This window comes from Eschscholzia californica, unplaced genomic scaffold (assembly GCF_041429995.1).
Source record: "Eschscholzia californica isolate CP2 unplaced genomic scaffold, dmEscCali1.0.p SCAF_1, whole genome shotgun sequence".
NCBI classification, from domain to species: domain Eukaryota; kingdom Viridiplantae; phylum Streptophyta; class Magnoliopsida; order Ranunculales; family Papaveraceae; genus Eschscholzia; species Eschscholzia californica.
Genome location: NW_028238198.1, coordinates 5,767,556 through 5,790,768, shown reverse-complemented (window position 1 = coordinate 5,790,768; position 23,213 = coordinate 5,767,556). Strand labels below are relative to the sequence as shown.

Genomic DNA, 23,213 nt, shown 5'->3' with positions numbered 1-23,213 from the left:
TAGCACATTGCCTTTTTTTTTTGTTGAAAGATAGCACATTGCCCTTGGTGGAAGAAAATACTAGAATAATTACAAACTAGAAAGTAACTAAAAGTAGAACTCTCTTTAAAAAAAACTAAAAGTAGAACTCTCTTGTGTGGTTATCAACTTTGCACGTAAAATAGACACGTTGAACCCAAAGTAACCAAACAACTAATATACAAACTTCACATAAGATAAATACCATGCATCTTCAGTCCCACTCCCTCTACACAAAAACTAGTAAACAACCCTCTCTCTCTCTCTCTCTCTCTCTCTCTCACTAGCACTTTCTCTTTCTGAAATAAATTATAGTATATTACAAAAGTAAATATTACCCATGCATGTTTCAAATATGGCTGCTGTTTCAAGATGTGTAAAAAAAGGAGCATGGTCTGAAGAAGAAGACCTTCTTCTAAGGAAATGTATTGAAAATTTTGGTGAAGGAAAATGGCGTCAAGTTCCTCTTAAAGCAGGTACACACATTATATATATGTATAATTTGAACCCAACTAAGTCACTAATACAAAAAATCTGAATCTTGTCCAGACACGTAATCTGATCGGAATATAATAGGGAGAATGGCCGAGCATTCTATCAGGAACTGATATAACTTCTTTGTTTGTTTACTGTTGAGTGGACAGGGCTAAACCGATGTCGAAAAAGTTGTAGGTTGAGATGGTTGAATTATCTTCAACCAAATATCAAAAGAGGAGAGTTTTCATCAGATGAAACTGATCTCATCATCAGAATGCATAAGCTCTTAGGCAACAGGCAAGTGTATATATATATATATATATATATATATATTATATAATTTATGTTACTTAATTTGAGACCACAATTATCATGGTTTGGGGTACGTACTTCTTTCTTCTAGATAGGTTTATTCCCCAGACCCCTAGGCCGGACAAACCTCAAGCAACCTTTGTAGACAGGTAGAATTCTACCCAAGTCGTTGGAGTTCTACAAGGTTCAAGTGAAGTAGAATACCACTGGGTTGAAGGCCCAATTTCTAGTTTTTTTTTTTAGTCAAAAAGACTAAGTTATATTCAATTTGGTCAAAATCCCTATTTATGTATTTAGTTTGGTTAAATCCTCAAGTATTTGTCTTTTACTAGAGCTAAAACCCAAATACAATGCCACCAATATTACCAATATCTATTTCAACTCATGTGCCCAACTAGTTCCAAATTAAAAAATATCTAGGGACAGCGCTGTGGGGAAAGCTAAATAATTTTCGGGGTGTCAAATTTTAAATGGAATATGCAAAATTTTGAAAATTTTTCGGGGAAACATATTTTATGGGGAATATTTTGTAACTTCTACACCTCATGTATTCGCCACCTCATCGTCTTCACCGGCGAAGGTCGCCGGCCGGTCAATTTCCGGCCGGCGACCTTCACCCATAATTTTTTTTTTTTTTTTAAGGTTGAAGGTCGCCGACCGGAAATTGACCGGTCGGCGACCTTCACCGGTGAAGACGATGAGGTGGCGAATATATGAGGTGCTAGAGAGAGAGAAGTGAGGTGGAGAGAGAGAGCTGAGGTGGAGAAGTTATTTTGCTTTCCCCCTAAATAAAATTGTCAAACAAAATTGACCAATTTTTTACCAAGTCTTCACACCCCGGAAACTATTTTGCTTTCCCCAAAGCGCTGGCCAAAAATAAGTGATATTTTTCACCAAAATAAGAGTACATAAAGAAGTTTGATAAATTTTCCTTACTCAAAAGATTTGGAATGGCGATCAGATTGCAAAACTAAATAAGAACTTGTTGCCACGTACGCGTTCTTTTTGTTTTTGTAACATTTAGTGAGGTTTCACAAAAGAGATATTTCGACTAAAAAATAAAATAATAAAAATAGGAAAAGGGAGATACTATAATTACTTAGAGGAAGACATGCCTACTCATTCTCAATAAAAGACAAAATTTTTTTAAAGTTTGACCACAATCTGGACTGTTCTTTTACCTGGATATGTCAACATGTCATCCTATAAGTAAGAAATTCTAGGTAACTGTAGCATTTTCCCAAAAATAAAACACAAAGTTTGCAATTAGGTCAAAAAAGACATTTCTTAATTTCCTCTTAGTCCAAGAAGTCATGTTCAAATGGTTGAAGTCAAATTTAAATGTGTAAATGTCACGTCTTCAGTGGTTAAGAACTAAAATACGTTATGTGCTCGTAGTCTATGTCAGACGTTCAATACCATATGACATATGCACATCATGGAAAAGATATTATATACGATAATATTATTTTGGGTTATTTCCCTAATGGCCCCGAACTTTGTGACCAGCTTCCCGCCTGACCCCCTACTTTACGAGAAATACCCATATGGCCCCCTTCCGCTATAACACCGTCACTCTCTCTCCTCCATAATGTTTTCTCTCTCTGCCAAGTCATGCCACATCATCTGTTACGCCACCTCATCACCTTCTCTGGCGAGAGTCGCCGGCCGGCGACTTCAAACATAAAAAAAAAAAAAAAAAAAATTCTCTCTTCCTCTCTCTCTCTAAAAATTTTTTTTTTTTCTTTCTTCTCTCTCTCTCTAGAACTGTTCTAGAGAGAGAGAGAGGAAGAGAGAAATTTTTTTTTTATGTTTGAAGTCGCCGGCCGGCGACTCTCGCCGGAGAAAGTGATGAGGTGGCATAACAGATGATGTGGCATGACTTGGCAGAGAGAGAAAACATGATGGAGGAGAGAGAGTGACGGTGTTATAACGGAAGGGGGCCATATGGGTATTTCTCGTAAAGTAGGGGGCTAGGCGGGAAGCTGGTCACAAAGTTGGGGGTCATATGGGTATTTCTCGTAAAGTAGGGGGCTAGGCGGGAAGCTGGTCACAAAGTTGGGGACCATTAGGGAAATAACCCTATTATTTTTCGATATAATGATACTTATGGTCTATGGATCTGCTTAGATGCACAATAGACAAACTTCTGACTGCCAAAAAGTAAAAAACATCAATTGCATATATGGTAAATAACAATTGGATCGTTTACAATGAAAAATGTTTAATTTATGATATACAATGCGTCTAACATTAGTTGATACTAGGTTTCCTCCCCGTCTTGAGAGAAAAGAAAAATAAATTTCTAAGATGTAATGCATGAGAGAAAAAAAATGTGTGTTTAAAGAGGAGAGAGGGAAAACTGTATTTTTAAGTGAAATAATTCGGAGAGAAATTAGGAAGATATGGGAGAGTGGGTTAGTTATCTCTCCCACGATTTTCTACTATAAATTGGTAGTTTCTAAGATGTAATGCGTGGGAGAAAAAAATAAAAATAGGGAGAGAAATATGTGGGTAGTTATTCTAACCAATTTTGACTGATTCACATAGATACCCTTCTTTTTTTAGTGTATTTACATAAAAAGATTTTATATTATCCGTAGGATATGTTCCCAACTAAATCTTTAAACTAAAATAGACGGCCAGACTTATCTCCTGGATAACCGACTGATTTGTTTTAATATAATAGATAGGCATATAACACAGAGAACAGAGCGGGCCCAAGCATTTGGGAGGACCCACAACGAAATTAAAATTGGGACCTTATAAAAAGTATAAGAAAGAATAACGAAAATTTCAATTATTCCTAGAAAAAGACTTGAACTATTAACCTCTTGCTCAAAATCTAATGAATTAACCACTGATCTACATCTTAACTTATTGTCTCATATTTCATTAAAATAGAATTATTATTACGAAAATAACATACACAAGTCATATTACGTAAGGTGCAATTAATTGTTTTTGGCCTCCCCTAATAAGGAAAACTCAAGCTTTTTCAAATTTGTGATTAAATGGGAACTAGAATCTTCTGTCGTTGGCATCCTATGATCCCATGTCCTACCCACAGTGTACGATTGTATTAATTATTTGATAATGATTACTGGGGTAAGTCTACAGATTTGACCCCCATCACTATATAATAGCCACCATTGGGTAGGATCCAGCCACATAATGGACTTAATGACATCTTGTACTATCTTTTTTAGATTTTAATATTTCAACTCAAATAAGTATTAAATTTTTATGACAGATACAAAATCCAGGCCTTCCTAATACAATGAGTCTAATTCACAAAATACATCATTTTGGTGCATATTATATTTTGGTATTTACTAAATAAATCATTCTAGTATAGCATCGTTATCTTATTGCGTTAAAAAAAAACTAAATTACTTTATCCATTTTACTGGTAAATTTCATGCAATTTGGATTTTGTTGTTACAAAACAAACTTATTAATATCCATATCTACACATTCACTAAAAGAATCACTTATCCCATTCCAGCAACATGTTGGTGATACAATTAACACCTTACCATTACATTTTTGTACTTGTACGAAGAATAAAATATTAAAAGAATGGGATTTTTATCTATTTTATATTAAGTTTAGACCTTAAATCTAATATATATTTTTTTTTATTTTAGGCTAATCGCCCACCTTTATAATGATTATTTTTAATTATAATCATTTGGGTCCATGGGTTTTAAGTCCAAAATAAATTTCAAAAAAAATTTAAGGTCCAATCTTCCTAGAAAATAGGTTTTTAGTCCTTTTCGTTTTGTAAGAAACATTGTTGATAAATAACGTGTTATGTATGACACATATAAAAAAAAAATGAAATAAAGTATGGAAAACATGAAATAAAGTATGAAACTTTAACAATAAATAACAGGTAATTTATGAAACAAAACAAGAACTTTTAAACAGAAAAATACTGTAACTTTAAAGTATAGACATACTTTAACTAATTTGGACTAAATATCAATTATAATTATTATTTTGGCTTAAAATCCTATACTAATATTAGGGGGGACTAAATATGTGTTTAGGGGTAGATTTTTGGACTAGGAACCAAAAAATTCCATTTTTTAACTATATCTTTTTATTTTACAATATCACAACAACTTCTAAGATGAATGCAGAGTAAGATTCTAAGTGAAAAAAGCATCTCTAGCTCGGTAATATAATGATTGTTTTTAGATTATAACCATTTTTAACTTTAAATATCTGGTTATTTTTTTTTAAATTATAGCACGGATCATCGTTATAATAACTTTCTCATCTACCTAGCTATTTATAATTGATTTTTGCCTTCTTCATATACTGCAAGTTTATAGCGAAAGGGCAGCTCTAACTGCTAAGGCTCGGCCTTTGTCAATCCGTATTCATTTCTAATACTTTCACTTTTGTCAAATTTATCCACGTACTCACTCATTTTGTTGTACAGATGGTCATTGATTGCTGGAAGATTACCAGGGAGGACAGCAAATGATATCAAGAACTACTGCAACTCTCACATAAAGAAAAGGCTCTCTTCATCTCCACGATTAAGATGTGACCGATCAACTAATTATTGTAATAAAACGGTCATCATTAATAATAATAATAATAATAATAATAATAATAATAATAATAATAATAATAATAATAATAATAATAATAATAATAATAATAATAATAATAATAATGTGAGTGTCCTAATAACCTCTCCTGATCAGAAACTGCTTCCAAGAAATAGTAGTAATTCAGGAAATGAAGAAACTAATACTACTATTAGTACTAATTCTCTTTGGTTAGAAAGTATTCTTTTCGAAACCAATGAAGATGCTGCTACTCAGGGGGACATTACTAATAGAAGCCGTCCAAATAATTTTTACGATACCGAAAGTAAGGATATTAACGATGACTTCTGGAGTAATGACTTTCATTTTGATGATTATGTAAGGAATTTTCTAGCTGGGAGCAGTGAAAATCTTGATCAAGAGATATGATATTAATGTATGTTCTTTTAATGGTACTTTTCTAATAAACTAGTATTATTTTTATTTATTTTGGTTTTCACCTAGCTAGTATTCCATAATGACATATATATTGTCTTCACCATTGAAAAGAAAAATAATAAGAGCTATATATGCGTATTATAGTCCTGGTGATCAAGTAAAAGGACTATGATAGTTCAACAAAAAAAAAAGTAAAAGGACTATGCTCAAGCAAAAGCTATTTTATTTGGTGTGCTGCAAATAACTATAAACTTGTTATTATAGAAAGTGACAATCGAAGTCTGATCCAACACTTACACGATCCCAGAAAAATGATGCAATAACAATCAACGAATCATATTCAACTGGTCAAAAATCTCATCCCGCAGTTCAGTAGAATCAAGTTCTCCTACATCAACAAAGCTTAAAATAATTTAGCAGACAAGCTAGCAAAATGGATCAAGAAGAAACGGAAAAATAGATTCTGGAAATACATTTGACATCGTATATGTAAATTGTATTGTAATCCCACATTTTGCTATTAATAGTATTTTCCTTCCAACAAAAAAAGGTAAATGCTTTATGGGCCGAAGAAAAAGACGTAAGCTATTTGTGTGGTGTCTAATAGGCGAGGGCAACACCCCTAGACAAATAGCTAGGCCAGTAGGTTGAGGCTCGGTTTAGGCAAATGGAGAATTAGCAGGGGGCCTTCTTTAATTTATGCGAGGAGATAACAATTTTATTTCATTATATTATTAATTAATTAATTATTAATTTATGAAATGAGATAGAGATACGGTTACATGTTTAACCATTTTTTTTTGGTAATTTGACTTCGATGTACGATAGTCATTACAAGGCGTTGATACATCAAAGATGTGATAAGCGCGGTAGCTGTCAAATCAAACAATGGCCTAAACCCATCTAAACTATGGCCTGAACCCTACTAACTATGGCCTAAAGCCCATCTACATTATTTATGCCTTAATAACCCCAAGTTCAATAATCCAGAAATTCCACCTTCTATGGGGATCGAACCCGGGACGTCCAGGAACCTTTGGAGTATATGTCAACACTTTAACCACTCGGACAATCAAGTGTTGACCATATTTGAATAAGAGATACCCCATCAATATCTCAGTCATCAAATATTTATATAGCAAATCAATTAGGTTTTGGCACCATATTTGTGTCCAAGGAATCACGCTAATCTATCCAATTAAGAGGAATTTGAAATGTCCACCTGTCTTTAGTGTAGTGGTTGGACACCCCTCTTAAGCCCATGAGGTCGTAGGATTGAGTTTTGGTGGAAGCAGTTTGCCATCAAGATTTATCTCATGTAACTTGGGCTATAAATAAAGTAAATATTGTAATAACTTTTCGGGCTTTAGGCCTCTTTCATGTTGTTGGGCTTTAAACCTCTTTCATTCATGGTTTAAATTAGGCGGTTATCGTGCTTATCACATCTTCATGATGTATCAATACCTTGTAACAACTAGATCGTAGTCGAATTCTCAAAAAAAGAAAAGAAAAAAGAAAAAGGAGGTTGAAACATGATAATTAATTGCAACCTCTAAATTAATTATACAACCTGTTAAAATATCTGCTTTTAAATTTTGGAAATTATATTTTGGAGTTCGTAGTGATAGGTGTGGAGGCAGTTACGTGCTCCACTTTTATATCATGGTCTTACATGATTTAATTACTGAACGACTTAACAAAGTGTACGCACCACTAGTCCACCATTTTCAGGTGCCATGGTTGGTCACTCACTCTGCAACTCGGAGGTTCCAAATTCATTTCTACGGAAGTGCGAATATAGAATTTATTGAAATTGAGTATTAATAAAGTAAACATAGATCAGATGGGTTTACGTTCCTTAATAGTATGTAAGAGTTGATATATGGTCCTTAAATGCAAATCAGGTTGTTATAGCGCTCATTGAATTCATAAATCTTGATATATTTTCTCTTCACGATGTATCAATGCCTTATGATAATTCTTCTAGTTCATCTCCAAAAAGCATATATATATATATATATATATATATATTATATGTACACTTCATTTAATTTCCATTTTTTATTTTGGGTAAATAATTTGTCTATTATGTGCCTTTAAAGCACATGATAAGATATAATTTGTTTTCTTTTAAAGTTTGAAATATTAGAACGAGGCAATGAGTCTCATTTCGAGTCAAGAGAATGAAAAATAGACACAATCTATTGTACTAATCGGGGGCGTTCGTACAGACTGAGGAGGAGAAATTAGCTAGTGCAAGATGAAGTCGTAGATAAACTTTCTTGATAATGGAATTGGCGGACAACCAATGAGGAGCGGTCACAGTAAAGATTACAAATCGTTTTCATATATAATTGAAGGCAACTAAGGAAGATTTTGTGAAACTCTGCTTGGAGAACATATCGATTTTTGACTTGTCATTATGAGAAGACGTATTAAGAAAAAATATCTTAAAATCAAAACTTCACTACTGTAAGAAGCAAAATCACCCCTTATCAAACAAAGGGGATATAATCATTTGTATGATTTAGTAATTTGCCCTATACTTAGTTAAATAATAGTTGAAAGCCGTAATCTATTCGTTCAAATGAGATAATCACCTACATGGGTAAACATGAATGAATTTTAGGATTACCATTTGGTTGTTTTGTCAATTTCCAATAAATAAAGAAAAAAGGCCAGTGTTTTGGGGAAATCAACGAAGTTTCCGGGGCAATAAATTTTGGGTGGAAACAAAATTTTTTTGTTTCCTCCAAACATCACTTTTTCTATTTTCTATTTTTTCTTCTTCTCTTCTACCTCAACTAATATTCCGACAATCTCCACCGGATTCCGGCAACTTCTGCCATTAACACTCGACCCTCTCTCTCTCTTCATCTCTTTCTCCCTCTCTCTCTCTTCATCTCTTTCTCCCTCTCTCTATCTTCGTCCCTTTCTCCCTCTCTCTATCTTCGTCCCTTTCTCCCTCCTTCCTCTCTCTCTCTCTTCATCTCTTTCTCCCTCTCTCTCTCTCTTCATCTCTTTCTCCCTCTCTCTATCTTCGTCCCTTTCTCCCTCTCTCTATCTTCGTCCCTTTCTCCCTCCTTCCTCTCTCTCTCTCTCTTCATCTCTTTCTCCCTCTCTCTCTCTTCATCTCTTTCTCCCTCTCTCTATCTTCGTCCCTTTCTCCCTCCTTCCTCTCTCTCTCTCTCTCTCTCTCTCTAAACCCCTGATTACTCATCAATTGAAAACCCTAACACAACCAATGAAGTTCGTACCGAATCCATTGCTTAATCAAAAGTCCAAAAATTTCAATTTCATTACTGCTCTAAATCAAAACCCACTGTTTTATGCATAAAATTGACATGATTAAGAAGGGATTAAAAGAGAGGAAGTGAATTTTGTACAGCGAATTTGAGTCTGGGATGAAAAGTTAGCCAAATTTCAGGAGGTAATTCGGAGCCGAAAATCTCAGCTGTACCAGATAATAGACGAAGACGAATAGGGTTTTCCGTTCCTACTTCAATCCTTAGTTCGCATTCTTTCTCTAACTTCACTTGCCGCTTAGTTGACGATGAACCCATTACTATTAGTGGTACTGGTGGTGCGTAAGCCATCTCCAATCTCTCTCTCTCTCTCTCTCTCTCTCTCTCGGATAGTTCTCTTTCTCTCTCTTGTTCTGGTTTTGAAAACCTACGGGCAAAAAAAAAAAACGACGATAGGAAGAAATGGTGGAGGAAACGGAGAGAGAGGCAGAAGAGAGAGAGAGAGAGAGAGAGAGAGAGAGAGAAAGGGATGAACATAGAGAGAGGGAGAAAGGGATGAAGAGAGATGATGGAGTCGCCGGCAACATCCGACCGGCGACTTCTGAGGTGCGTTTGGTTTGCATTTTTTTGATTTTGCACCTTATTCCCCGGAAATTTTGTTGCTTTCCCCAAAGCGCTGGCCAAAAAAAATCATCAAATAAAAAGTGAATTTTAAGGCCAGTTTATTACATGGGAAAGCAAGATAAGAAAATAAATTTTCACAATAAAACCGATTTTCACAATAAAATCGATTTGTGTTGCTCGATAGGCCCCCAAAAGTATGAAAGTGGATTTCTGAAATTAGGGTTTCTAAAATTTGGAGTTAACTTATTAAGAAATTAGGGTATATGGAAATGGGAGAAACTTGAAACTGGAAATTCCTAAAACTAGGATTTCTATGATTTAGAGATGTTTGAAATTATGGTTTCTGAAAATCAGAGATATGTGAAGAAATTGAGAATTTCTAAGATTAAAGTTTCTATAATTTGGTGATTATTCAAAAAAGGATCTCTATAAATGAGTGAGATCTGAAATTGAAATTCTAAATTAGATTTCAAATGAATCTTTAGTCTATTTCAATAGTTTTACACACATTTTATTCTTTTACTTCCATTCCCCTAAGAAGAGCTCTGGCAGTTAATGTGATGTTGAAAGATTCAACAAACTAAAGGGAAATGAAAACCAAATAAGTTAAGAGAGGAGACAAAAGAATCATTGATCCCGGCATAGCTGATATGATCACCCAATCCCAGTATTGCCAAGTGACAAGGCCAAAATAAATGTTCTTGTCACCTCTTTTTCATTAAAATTGTCTTTCTTTTACAGTCCTTCCATTTTCAGGAACAGTAGTGGACTTGACATTGCATTCAATTGTGCACATTCAAAATTCTTGAGATCTATTCACTTTTTCAAAGCAAAATCTCTCACCGGTGAAGATTATTTATGGGGTTAGATGCTCTCCACGTTTTTTTTGTTTAATGACTTGGAACACGTGTACTCAACTTTTACATTTGCAGAGCCAATAATTGATCAGCTTAGACTATAGGGAGAACTTCATTAATTATGGGGTTAGATGCTCTCCAAGTCAAAATATCGACCATTGACATGAGCGGTATGGGACAACTTCATTAATCACACCTACCAAGAATGAGTCTTTGATTCTCATCAAAAAAAAAAAAAAAAAGAACGAGTCTTTGATAAAGCTAATAGAGAAGTGGATCTAACCGAGTTCTACTACATGGACCATACTCTGACAAGAGAGATTATAGGGAGCTTGGTACGAGTCTCCTAGGCACCTTCAACTCTGATATAAATATAAAGAAAAACATATAGATAGATCCGGGTAAATTCTCCCTCTGAGCCATGCTATGACAAGAGAGACATAGCAAGGAGCTCTGCATAAGAGGAAAGGGTGACACTTCAACAAGTCACCTACACTCATGAAACAACACACAAATCATACGCAGTGACGTGGCTGTAAGTTTAGGGGGCCGGTGCAAAATTTCTCAGGAGGCCCTACACCCTAAACCCTTTATGTCAGGAAACAATCAATAATCTCTATGTTGGAGAACTTTATATAAAATTAGTTAAGAATTTGTGAACAATTTATAAGTAAATTATAAATTAAACTACCTCTTAAACTAATCAATTGAAAATCTCTAATCATATATTGGGTGAAATAAGATTTAAAAGAGTGAAGTATGAATTAATAAACTTTAATTCGAGATTACCTTTCGATAGTAAACCATTTTAGTTAATTCATCGAAATTTTTGCAAGGTCTAAATTTAAATTTGGATATAAAGAAAGGATTAAGTAATCGTGTAACTTAAGTCCAAACTTCTATTAGTTACGTAATAGAATACTAATAGGATTGTCTAAACAAAGAGCATATTAGGAAATTAACTTGGTTGGGTGGAGAGAAAGAAAGAATCATGTCACGAGTGAATTAATGTGGGTAAGAGAGAGAGTGAATTTGGGCGTTGATGGGCTAGGGAGGTGAAAGAACCATATCACCAGGTCATGAGTCCATGGCCTTGAGTTTGATGGGGCCTTTAATGCCATGTCTATGATGCAGATAAATATCATGCGGTTAAAGAAAGAGTTAAAACATAAAAAGATTCGGAGAGAAGCTAATGCAAGAAGAAAGTCTTCCTCATCTCTAGTGCGGAATTTGTTCACTACACCAGCTGCTCTTTCTAGTTGTAAACCTTTCTCATTGATTAATGAATGAAGATTACACAGTTATATAGGGAGAAAGGAAACAAAAAAATAACAACTAACCATTTCCTAACTAACTTATAGCCGAAACTAACAACTAACAACTTCTTAACAATCAATGGGTTATGTTCCTATGCTTTTCTTCTTGATCGAACAACTCATACACCTCATTTACATTCTTTTCTATTACCCCTCTTCAAATTGATAGTTGGTGAAGGACAAACTTTCAATTTGGTCTCGAGAGAATGAAATCGAGGACCAGGTAGTGACTTAGTAAGTGTATCAGTAGGTTGATCAATGGTGGATATGTACTGAAGCCCAATGAGCCGAGATGCAGCTAATTCTCTTATAAAGTGAAAATCCAAAGCTAAGTGTTTGATTTTAGAGTGAAACACTGGATTCGAGGCTAAAGCAAGAGCATAAATGTTGTCACAATACAAAATAGGTTGAGCAGAGAGAACAATGAAGTTCTTTTAAGAGGGAACATACCCACACAACTTGTGCAGCTGAATGTGCTAGATCACGACACTCAGCTTCTGTGGAAGACCTCAATTGGTCCATGTTAGGTATTGGGGAACGCCCACAATGCTTCTATAAATTGTTGGATCAGAGATAGGTACACCATCATCTGGAAGAAGTTTGACCTTAGCAGCAAGAGGAGTAGAATAAGGTTTGGCCCCTGACATGTTGGTTTTATCTAAGAGATCTAATATGTATTTAGACTGTGAGAGATACAAACCATGAGAGTCTCTAATAGCTTCAAGACCCAAGAAATAATGCAAAGGACCAAGATCTTTCATGGAGAACTTACTGCTTAGAGCAGTGATGAGTTGATGACATAAGGTTGAGGAAGTACCAGTTACCAAAATATCATCAACATAGACAAGCATATAAGCCATTTGGGAACCACTTTGATAGATGAAAAGAGAAGAGCCAGCAGCAGACTTTTGAAACCCAAGACTAAGCAAAGAGTCCACCAATTCCTCATACCAAGCTCTCGGGGCTTGCTTCAACCCATAGAGAGATTTGTGAAGTTTGCACACAAATTCTGGTCGAGAAGGGTCTTGAAAACTAGTAGGTTGGGTCATATAGACCGTTTCTTTCAAATTGCCATGACAAAAGGCATTACTTACATCTAATTGCCTCATGTGCCAATTATTTTGGACAACTAATGTTAATAGAACTCTTATTGTTGTAGGTTTTGCTAATGGACTGAATGTATCTTCATAGTCAATACCTTCCTGTTGGTGAAATCCTATAGCAAACAATCTGGCCTTATATCTTTCAATCGAACCATCTGCATTCTGTTTAATCTTGTAGACCCATTTGCATCCTACCAGATTATGATTGGGTTGAGGAGGTACTAAAGACCAAATACCATCTCTTTGAAGAGCAGAGAATTCCTCACTCATTGCCAATCTTCATTTAGGATCTTTATTAGCCTGAGAGAAACAAGTTGGAGTGAAAGGAAGAACTTGAGCAAGAAGTAAAGGAGAAATGAGATGTTTAGTTGTAAGTAGTATGGACTTTGGTTTAGAAATCCCAGATTTTGCTCTAGTTTGCGTAGGATGTTGATTAAGTGGTGGAAGTGGTGGTGGGATAGGTGCAGACTTAGATGATGGTGGGATGGGTGCAGGGGATGAGGTAGGTGGTGTTGATAATGGAGATATAGGTTCAGGAGATGGAATAAGAATCTCAAGTGAGGGAGATATTGGGTAATGAATTGGTGAGGTAGGTTAGGTGCTTGTGGATTTAAAGGTGCTCGTGCTGAGTTTTGAGAAAGATGAATTGGAGAAGGAACAAGAGATGGGTATAGAGATTGAGAAGATAATGGTTTAGGAAGAGAAATAGAGGAGCAAGGAAAATGGTGTTCATTGAAAACAACATGTCTTGAAACATACACTCGACCAGTAGAGATGTCAAGGCATTTGTAGCCTTTGTGATCCTGAGTATATCCTATAAACACACATTCTTTGCTTCTGGGAGAGAGCTTATTACTGGAGTATGGTTTAAGCCAGGGAAAGCAAGAGCAACCAAACACTTTGAGAAACTTATAGTCAGGAGGAAGATGAAATAACCTTTGAAAGGGTGTATGAAAACTCAAAGATCGAGTTAAAAGTCTGTTGATTAGATAATCAGCTGTGAAAAGAGATTCTAACCAGTAGTTATGAGGAAGATGAGATTGAATAAGCAAGGTTCGAGTCATATCAAGTAGATGCTTATGCTTTGATTCAGCAATTCCATCTTGCTCAGGTGTATGTGGGCATGACATTTGGTGTACAATCCCAGAAGAATGGAGTAATTCCTTAAAACAGGAATGTAAAAACTCTCCCCTTCCATCAGATGTTAGAGTTTTGATGGAGCAAGATAATTGGTTTTCAATAGTTAATTTGAACTTGGCAAAAACATTTCTAAAATCAGACTTATATTGTAAAGGTTATACCCAACAGTACTTAGTGAAATCATCTATGATATTAGCATAGTATCTATAACCACTAACAGATGGTACAGGTGATGGACCCCAGAGGTCAACATGAAGTAATTCAAGTGGTTTAGAAGAACTTGAAACAGAAATATTAAAGGAAAGCTTCTTGCTTCGACCTGACTGACAATCATTACAAAAGATAGACTTCATAGAAGCATTATTTGGGAGAATTAAGGGCTTGAGTCTTTGAAGAGATTGGAAAGATGGATGTCCAAGTCTCTTGTGCCACAGATGATCCTGTGAACACTGAGTTGAAAAAGCTTGAGCTGAGCTTGAGTTGGTTGAAGGAAATGAGATTGGATAGAGACCATCCTCAGTTGGCCCTTGGAAAAGAGTCCTGGTCGAGTTGAGGTCTTTCACATAATACCCAAATGGATCAAAGGTTAATGAGCAATGATTATCAGTGGTAAACTTATGAACTGATAAGAGATTGTGAGAAGCTTCTGGTACTCTAAGAACATTAAGAAGATTAAACTTTCTATTATTCTTAATAAAAGAAGTAGTTCCTGTGTGAGTAATGTCCATACCTCGGCCATTAGCTGTGGTGATTCTCTCCCCACCATTGAAATCAGAAGAAGAAGCTAATTGAGATAGGTCAGGAGTAATATGATTAGTTGCTCCTGAGTCAGCAAACCATGGATTATGACCAAATACATTAGCTGAGGCAAGCATAGCAGCAATGTTTGATGGTGGAGTTATTCCTTGATAAAAACAATTGAGTCTATGATAGCACTCCAAAGCTGTGTGTCCAATTTTGCGACAAATTTGAAACACAGATCGACCATTATTACAAGAATTAGAAGGTTGATGATGAATACGATTAAAATTGCCTTTTTGACTTGAGTTACCTCCTCTTCCTCTAAAAGAGTTGAAACCTCTACCTGAACTTTGATTATATACCTGATTTCGATTAGAGAAATTCTGATTTCTAGAGCTTCCTTGATAAGAATTAATAGACTTGTCCTTGAATTGAGAATTAGATGTCATTAGAACACTGTGATCTGAAGATACAGTCATCTTCTTCATCTTATCACTTAGAGTGATTTCCTCACTTAACAGCAGATTATGTAACTCATTAATTGTAACAGGATGATGCCTAATGCATATAGAAGTAGAGAAGGGATCAAATTTAGAAGGTAATCCACTCAAAATACTTACAATAACTTCTATAGAAGAAGCTGGACTACCAACAGCAGCAAGACTATCACAAATTGGTTTTATTTTGGCAAGAAATTCTGGAATTGTATCATTATCTTTCTTGCACTCTCTTAGTTGTCTTTCAAGTTGAAGAACATGAGTCGTTGAAGATGCAGCAAATGATTCTTCAAGGCTATGCCAAAGTTCAGCAGATGTAGTTGTACCAACTGCATAAAAAACCACTGATTTTGAGAGAGTCGAATTGATCCAGATCAGAAGAGTTTGATCCTCATCGATCCAGTCAATATATTCTTGATTGATGATATCTTTATCTTCATCAAGAAATTTATTAGGACAAGGTCTGGTTCCATCGATTAAGCCTAGCACCTTGTATTTCTTTAGAATTGGGAGAAACATTGACTTCCAAGCTAGATAATTGTCTGGTTGGAGTTTGATTGGGATCGCATTTCCCATGGAATTGATCAAGAGTGAAGTTATTTTACTTGTTTCCATTGAATTTCAGAGAAGGAAGAGGAAGGATCAAGATAAAAGAAAGAAAGTTGCAGATTGAAGAAGATGAAGAATGATGAAGAAGATGAAGAAATTCCAGTGAGAGAAAGTTTTGATAAGAATATGAAGATTCGCAAAAGCTTGAGGATCAAGCTCTCATACCATAGTTGTAAACCTTTCTCATTGATTAATGAATGAAGATTACACAGTTACATAGGGAGAAAGAAAACAGAAAAATAACAACTAACCATTTCCTAACTAACTTATAACCGAAACTAACAACTAACAACTTCTTAACAACCAATGGGTTATGTTCCCATGCTTCTCTTCTTGATCCAGTACAACTCATACACCTCATTTACATTCTTATCTATTACTTTCTACTCCCTTATCGCTAAAGATGGATAGCTGAAAGTTATGAAGAGACTTTGCAGAAAAACAAAAAACAACCAGAAAAATAGTTGTGTTTACCACAAAAAAAGGTCACGGAACCATCACCTCTTACCTTAGCGGTTGAACTTGTGGAAGAAGATAGACCCACCTTCAACCCTCTGACGGTGTAGTAGTTTGCAGACATAAAAAATATAGATAGCAGAGAAGGAAATCCCGAAGTTAGTCAAATTGACATTGCCACCTTTCAGCAAGAATTATTAGATTCAGATAGGCCTCGAGATTTTAGGTGCCCTTCTTTGGAGACATACGACGGGTCTCCACATCCAACAAATTCATAAACGAATACGCCACCGTCGTGAGTCCACCAACTATTCATGATCCAGTCGTGTACCGAGTTTTACCAACTGTTCTGATGGGAGGCGAGGTTTTGGTATGCTTTGATGGACATTTGTTTGGATCATTAGGTTGAGACGTTAGAAATGTGAATTATTGTTCATATATTATGATATATGAATTATCTCTCATATGCTGATAAATATTTGCTCATATATAATTGGGTTAATTCCTTTTTGGCTCTCAATTTGTGACATCCTTTTGGCTCTCAATTGTGTCCAGGCTTTCTTTTTGACTCTCAATTGTGTATGGGCTTTGTATTTGGCCCCCCATTTTTTGCCCCCGCTTGCCGATTATGCCCTCGTGGCATTTTTATAATTTTTTTCTTTTCTCTTCGATTTGTATTTTATTTCTTTATTGTCCATTCACTTTCTCTCGTCTTTCTTTTTGTCCCCTTTCTCCATCCACCATCTCCATGTTCAAGCACCACCATCTCCATGTTTGACATTCTTTGAGCGTAACATATGTCTTTTTTACGTGACGTGAAACACGTATAGTTTTTGGATTTGTCATGTCTAGGTTTTGCTTTCATACCATGTAAATTTTATCGACATCGAACTTAAAACCAATGGCAATGGACAATGAATTGAGATAACTTACATATTATATTCTTGGTTAGCAGATGCCCTTTTTCTGTGTGGGACTAACCTCACAACATGTAGCTATTTCTAATATGGAATATTTCACGACATCGACATACCAACCTAATTAAGATGTAATTTGAAAATGAGTACGTGGTCCAGTATTTTGCATCTAGCCTTCCGTCCCAAGGGTTATGATTTCGAGTTTCTGTGAAATACATAGTTTATCTCCAAGATTTAAACATTGTAATTATACACACTAAATAAGGAAAGGGTCTGGTCACTGGTGGACTTTATAATCTATTAGCATAATCTTTTAAGGCGTCAAGTCTCAAGTATCATGGCTATGACAGTTAATGTTCTAATTTAATTCATTCTGATTATGATGTCTTTAGGATCTATCAATGCCCTATCATGAATGGGAGATGCTAGAGTGCCCAGTTTTTTTGGCATTTTAATGCCTAGCTGATGTGGAATTACTAAAAGACGAGGTTTTTTCAAAGTTTGACTACGGTGGGGACCGTTTTTGTTTCTAAATGAGGAAATATGTCACCCTCTAAGTACCAATTTCTAAGTCACTCTATCATTTCCCATCATGAATAATGAATTTAACAACTCATGGAATCTTTTGGCCAAAAAGATTAAGATATGATGTTATGTGTACCATAAACTTACCAAAAAAACCCAATTGGTCTCAACTACAAATGGGAAGCTCTAGCTAGCTAGGTTTTTGGAAAAAACAAAAGAAAAATCGAGGTTAAGAGTAATGAGATGGCCTATCACTTGGTGACTCCGGGTCTTAACACATTCCTGACACGATCTGTAATTTTTGTTCTATTGATGAAAGTAGCTAGGTGGTCTAGAAGATGCAACATCAACTTTGAAGTCAATTTCTAAATAGAATTCTAAAAGCGAAATATTTCTGAGAAAACAAAATCAATATTGTGAATAAAAAGTCCATGTATCCATTTATACCTATGAATGAAATACACTGACAAGATGGATCAATCATAGAACTCGATTTAATGGTGTTTGTTTTATTTCCAAAGGAGTTTGTCGGGTTACTTTTCTTATGTGATTGAGATTCAACTGAGAATGGTGATGAGGTAAAGTAGTACTTATGTTGGAATCGGAGCCGATTTTAGCTTGACCTGACGTGTCAAACTCAATAACAGCATGCGTCATTGCGTTCGTCTCGTTGAGCTCTTAAACTTAGAGCCAAGAATCACTCGAATCCGATTCCAGATGAATGAGAAATTCATGTTTGAAGTTCACGTAGTTCGGTTAATCTAGGGACTAAACGACAAATAGGACGAATCCAGTTGGGGACCATTTGCGCGGAACGAGCGCGTCCAAATCTGGATGGCTCGCGTTCCTCCGCGATCAAGTGTTTGATCTAACGGCCAACCAAAGTTTGTTTCGTTATCTAGGTGGGACGTTACCGGAAGCGTTAAATCCTTTTGGATCTGACGGCTTACGTCAACTCCGCGTTGAGCAAGGTTCGGGATAGGTCGAGATCTTCATCGAACGACCATCTAGCGTGTCCGTTGGGCAAGATTCGGGCACGATATTAGGGCTGGTGTTCCCTCTGTGTTTTTGAGCTCGATCTAACAGTCCAGATCTTAACCGACTTTAACTTGGGGCCAGAGATTCATTATTAGTCCTTCACTTTGAACTATTGTGTCTCTTGATCTCAAGATGCACTTATGCCTATTCGATTCCTATTTAAACAACCCAAATCCACTTCATTACCCAATTCATTCTCTCATTTTCTTTTCCTCTAAAAATCAGTATTCTGGTGTGTCTAGAATATAAATCTGATTTGGAAGTATTCTAAATATATCTAAAATTTTGAAGAAAGAAGTTTACAAGTGAATTCCGTCGATTTTCTTTTTCTCTTCTCTTTTGGAATCAGTATTCTGGTGTGTTTGAAAAATAATTCTGATTTTAGAATTATTCTGGTGTGTCTGGAATTCAAAAGAGAGAAGTATCTTAATGAAGTTATAATAGCCAAGTATTTAAAAGATCTATTCGCATCAGTCCAAGAGCTCAAATTATTTACGAAGGTTCGTTCGCTTTCCGAATATAGAAGTACCATCTTAAATTCTGAAAGGACAGTTGTTGTATCCCGAAGGCATACACCCTAACGATTGGTACTTTACGGGGGTGTAAAATGTCGTAAGGATAGAGAATTTATTCTCGCCTCGACTCTATTATCTTTTGTATATCTCGGTTAATCCGAAAAAAAGAATTACTGATAAAGTCGGTATTTGCTTATCGTTTATCTCTCTATAACTTAGAGAAAGGAAGTTCCCTACTTCAACCCAGACTCTGTGTTAATTCATTCAAGTATTGAAGAATATCCTGGCCAGTATATGTATTCGGTAAGAATCTGTAGAGTTACTTTCTCTTCCTAGATCTCGACCAGACTCATACTCGACTGAGATTCGGCTGGAATATGTTTTCGGCAGAGGATCACTGTTGTTGAAAGGAAAATGTCTATCTATACAAGACATATCTCGGCACCAAAATGTGTCAGCTCTTCAGATCATGACAAGACAAATATCCCGAATCTCCCTAGAAGGATACGATCATAGGAAGAGAATAAAAAAAGTTAACGGTCATTGGATGATAACGGTAAAAAAGGGGCAATTAGAGTATTTTTTAATAAATTAGGGGGCTACGCGAGAAACTGATCATAAACAAGGAAGTTATTTAGGAAATAACAAACACACATTCAAAACACAATAAATTGCAAAAGAAAAATACAAAAGAGGGTTCAAAAATTGAGAAAGAGGGTTCTAAAAATTGAGAAAGACGGTTGCGTACTGTTTTTTTTGTTGAAAGAGATACTATATATATTAACTTAAAATTCTATTACAATACTGCTTAGATAAAAAGTAAGGCACATGCTTCCATGTCTTATCACTATTCTTCTTCCTTGCCCACTTGACGAGTAGATCAACTCGGGAGTTTAGCGACCTTTTTGTATAGTGGAATAGAATGCTGTCAAGCTTTGGTATCATCTTTCGAATTTTGTGGATGTGGATTTTGGATTGCCACTTGATAGTGTGACGTCGATCTTGGATGTGCTTGATGAGGTTATAGTTGTCGCTTTCAATGATGATGTGCTTATATTCTCGATCTATCGCCCATTGAATACCATTAAAGATGGTAATAGCTTCACTTGCTTCGCTATTTCTGGCTCTGGATACGGCCGCAACAGCTTCTATGAATTTAGCTTCTTTGTTATGGACTACTAGTCATGTGCCGATGGAGACGTTGATAGAAGTAAAAGAGGCATCGACATTAATCTTCAGATATGGTTCTCTAGGGGGGATCCACTTTTCTACGTTTGTCTGATTTTTTATGGAGGTCTCATAATGTTTTTTCGTGTAACTTTTGATTGTGTTAATAATATCTTTAGTTTCGGCTTTAATGCACTGGAAGCAGCTGTCGCATCTAGCTTTCCAAATAATTCACAATATAGTAGCAAAATGAGTTTTGTTTTTATTATTCCATCTATAGTTGCGTATTTTTTTTTTTGATGAGATCTATAGTTGCGTACTTGGTAATTATACAAAAACAAAGACAGAAAACGAAAAGGATATTATATATTGTGGCTGCCCATAAAGATGATTGTACACCTTCTATAACCATTTCTAGATATGGATCATGAAGCATGAGGTGTAAAATGACTCATCACTTCAAGATAGAGGATGGGTTAATTAACTACACATCACCTACCCTATAAAATCCAAGGTGTGGACTTGTGGACTTCCCTTCACTCTTCTCTTCACTAGTATAAATGCATCTAAATGTACATAGATTTGGGTGGTCTTAAATTACAGAGAAATAAGTGAAAAATGATAGTTACTTCTTTGATCATCCATTCTCTTACTTTAGTAAACCTTAGTTATTACATAATCCATAACCTTTCTTTTCTAAAACGTTATCAGCACGATCGTTTCTATAAGCGGGTAAAGAGTTTCAGTTATAAACGAGGGATTGTCTTGAAGACCATCTGAAAATCAAAGTAAGTTGTGTTATTACATTTTAAATGTCGAATCTAACCAATATAAATTTTGCAGTTCTAGACCTTACAGGAAGGAACTATATCAATTGGGCTCTTGAAGTTGAATCTCATTTAGAGGAAAGAAATTTGAAGAAAACCATAGCAAAGGGTAATAATGAAACTTCTCAGAATCGTGCGGCTGCACTGAATTTTATCCGACACCATCTATGTGAGGACTTAAAGTCGGAATATTTAAATACGAGAGACCCTCTGTTATTATGGATTGGTTTAAAGAAACGTTTTGATCATTTAAAAAGAATTATCCTTCCTAAGGCCCTAAATGACTGGCTCCACCTTAGACTACAGGATTATAAAACTGTTTCTGAGTATAGTTCTGTTCTGTTTAAAATAACGACAAAATTGGCACATTGTGGTTTTCCTGTCAGTGAAGAACAAATGTTAGAGAAAACATTTTCAACCTTTCATGCTTCTAATTGGAATTTGCAAGAACAATATAGAAACATGAATTTTAAATGTCATTCGAATTTAATTTCATGCCTTCTAGTTGCAGAACAAAATAAAGATAACAGAAGCGGTGGTTACCGTTCTGGAGGTCGCGGCCGTGGCTATGGTCGAGGCCGGTGGACAAATAACTCGGCTAACAGATACAAGCCGTATAATCGGCAAAATAAAGGGAAGAAGGTGGCAAATGAACCTTTTGAAATGAAGAATCAACCCTGTTTTAAATGTGGTATGACAGGGCACTGGCAGAGAACATGTAGGACTGCTAAACATCTAGTAGATCTTTATCAAGCATCCTTGAAGAAACGAACTGCCAATGTAGAAACAAATCATATGGAAATCAATGATTCTTCATGTAACACAAGATTGGATGTATCTGACTATTTTACCAACGATGTAGAAATACATCTTACTGAAGTCAGGACCGAGTAAAAAATAACAGATTATGGCATTAATCTGAATAGAGACGCATCGGTGATGCAATCCCCCATCGAAGAAAATGATATCTATGGTAGTGAATATGAAAATCTTACTTGTAATGAGTTCGATCAATTACTCTATGATGAGATTGACGAAATGATTGATCGAATTCATAACTCTCCGCAGTAGTGTTTTTATAATATTTCCAGTTGTTATAAGTTTTGTATTATATTAATGTTTTACTTTTGAATATTGTATAGCAATATAATATATAAAATTTACATGTTTTCTATCGGTATCTTATGTTTATTTTTATGTTCGTTAAGGTATGAATTCTAGAAGTACATTTTTGAGAGATGATGAAGATATTTGTCTGGCAGACAGTGGAACCACGAATTCCATCTTTCGAAGTAAAAAGTACTTCTTGACTCTAAAATTGTTTAAGGCTAATGCGATTACTATCGCCGGTTCATCTAGTCTCATTGACGGCTCTGGTAGAGCAATTATAATATTACCAAGTGGTACGAAGTTAATCATTGAAGATGCCTTGTATTCGAACAGATCTTTGAAGAATCTGTTAAGTTTTAAAGACATACGTTGAAATGGTTATCACCTTGAGACTAGAGATGAAAATAATGAAGAATATTTATATATTACTTCAACTGCTTCAGGCCAGAAGCATGATCTCGAGAGATTGGCAACTCTCTCATCAGGATTGTATATTACAAGGATAAAAACTGATGAATCTTATGTTGTCATAAACCAGAAGTTTTATGATCCAAGTGTGACCACACTTTGGCATGATCGTTTGGGACACCCAGGATCTACCATGATGAATAGAATAATTCAAAATTCTCAAGGACACCCACTACAGAATCAAAAGATTCTAATAAGCAAGGATTTTACTAGTACACCTTGCTCATTGGGAAAATTAATTATAA

General features: G+C 35.5%; 2 protein-coding genes across 2 annotated transcripts; both read left to right on the top strand.

Annotated features, from left to right (window-relative positions):
- The first annotated feature begins 247 nt into the window (after positions 1-247).
- On the top strand, positions 248-5,939 carry LOC147563572 (uncharacterized). The gene is made up of 3 exons (XM_086664784.1): positions 248-494; positions 663-792; positions 5,261-5,939. Exons 1-3 carry the CDS (start codon positions 359-361, stop codon positions 5,802-5,804), a joined length of 810 nt encoding a protein of 269 aa, XP_086520910.1. The 5' UTR covers positions 248-358; the 3' UTR covers positions 5,805-5,939.
- Positions 5,940-20,486: 14,547 nt separating this feature from the next.
- Positions 20,487-22,284, top strand: LOC147563571 (uncharacterized). The gene is made up of 2 exons (XM_086651541.1): positions 20,487-20,640; positions 21,407-22,284. Exons 1-2 carry the CDS (start codon positions 20,487-20,489, stop codon positions 22,282-22,284), a joined length of 1,032 nt encoding a protein of 343 aa, XP_086507667.1.
- The last annotated feature ends 929 nt before the right edge of the window (positions 22,285-23,213 follow it).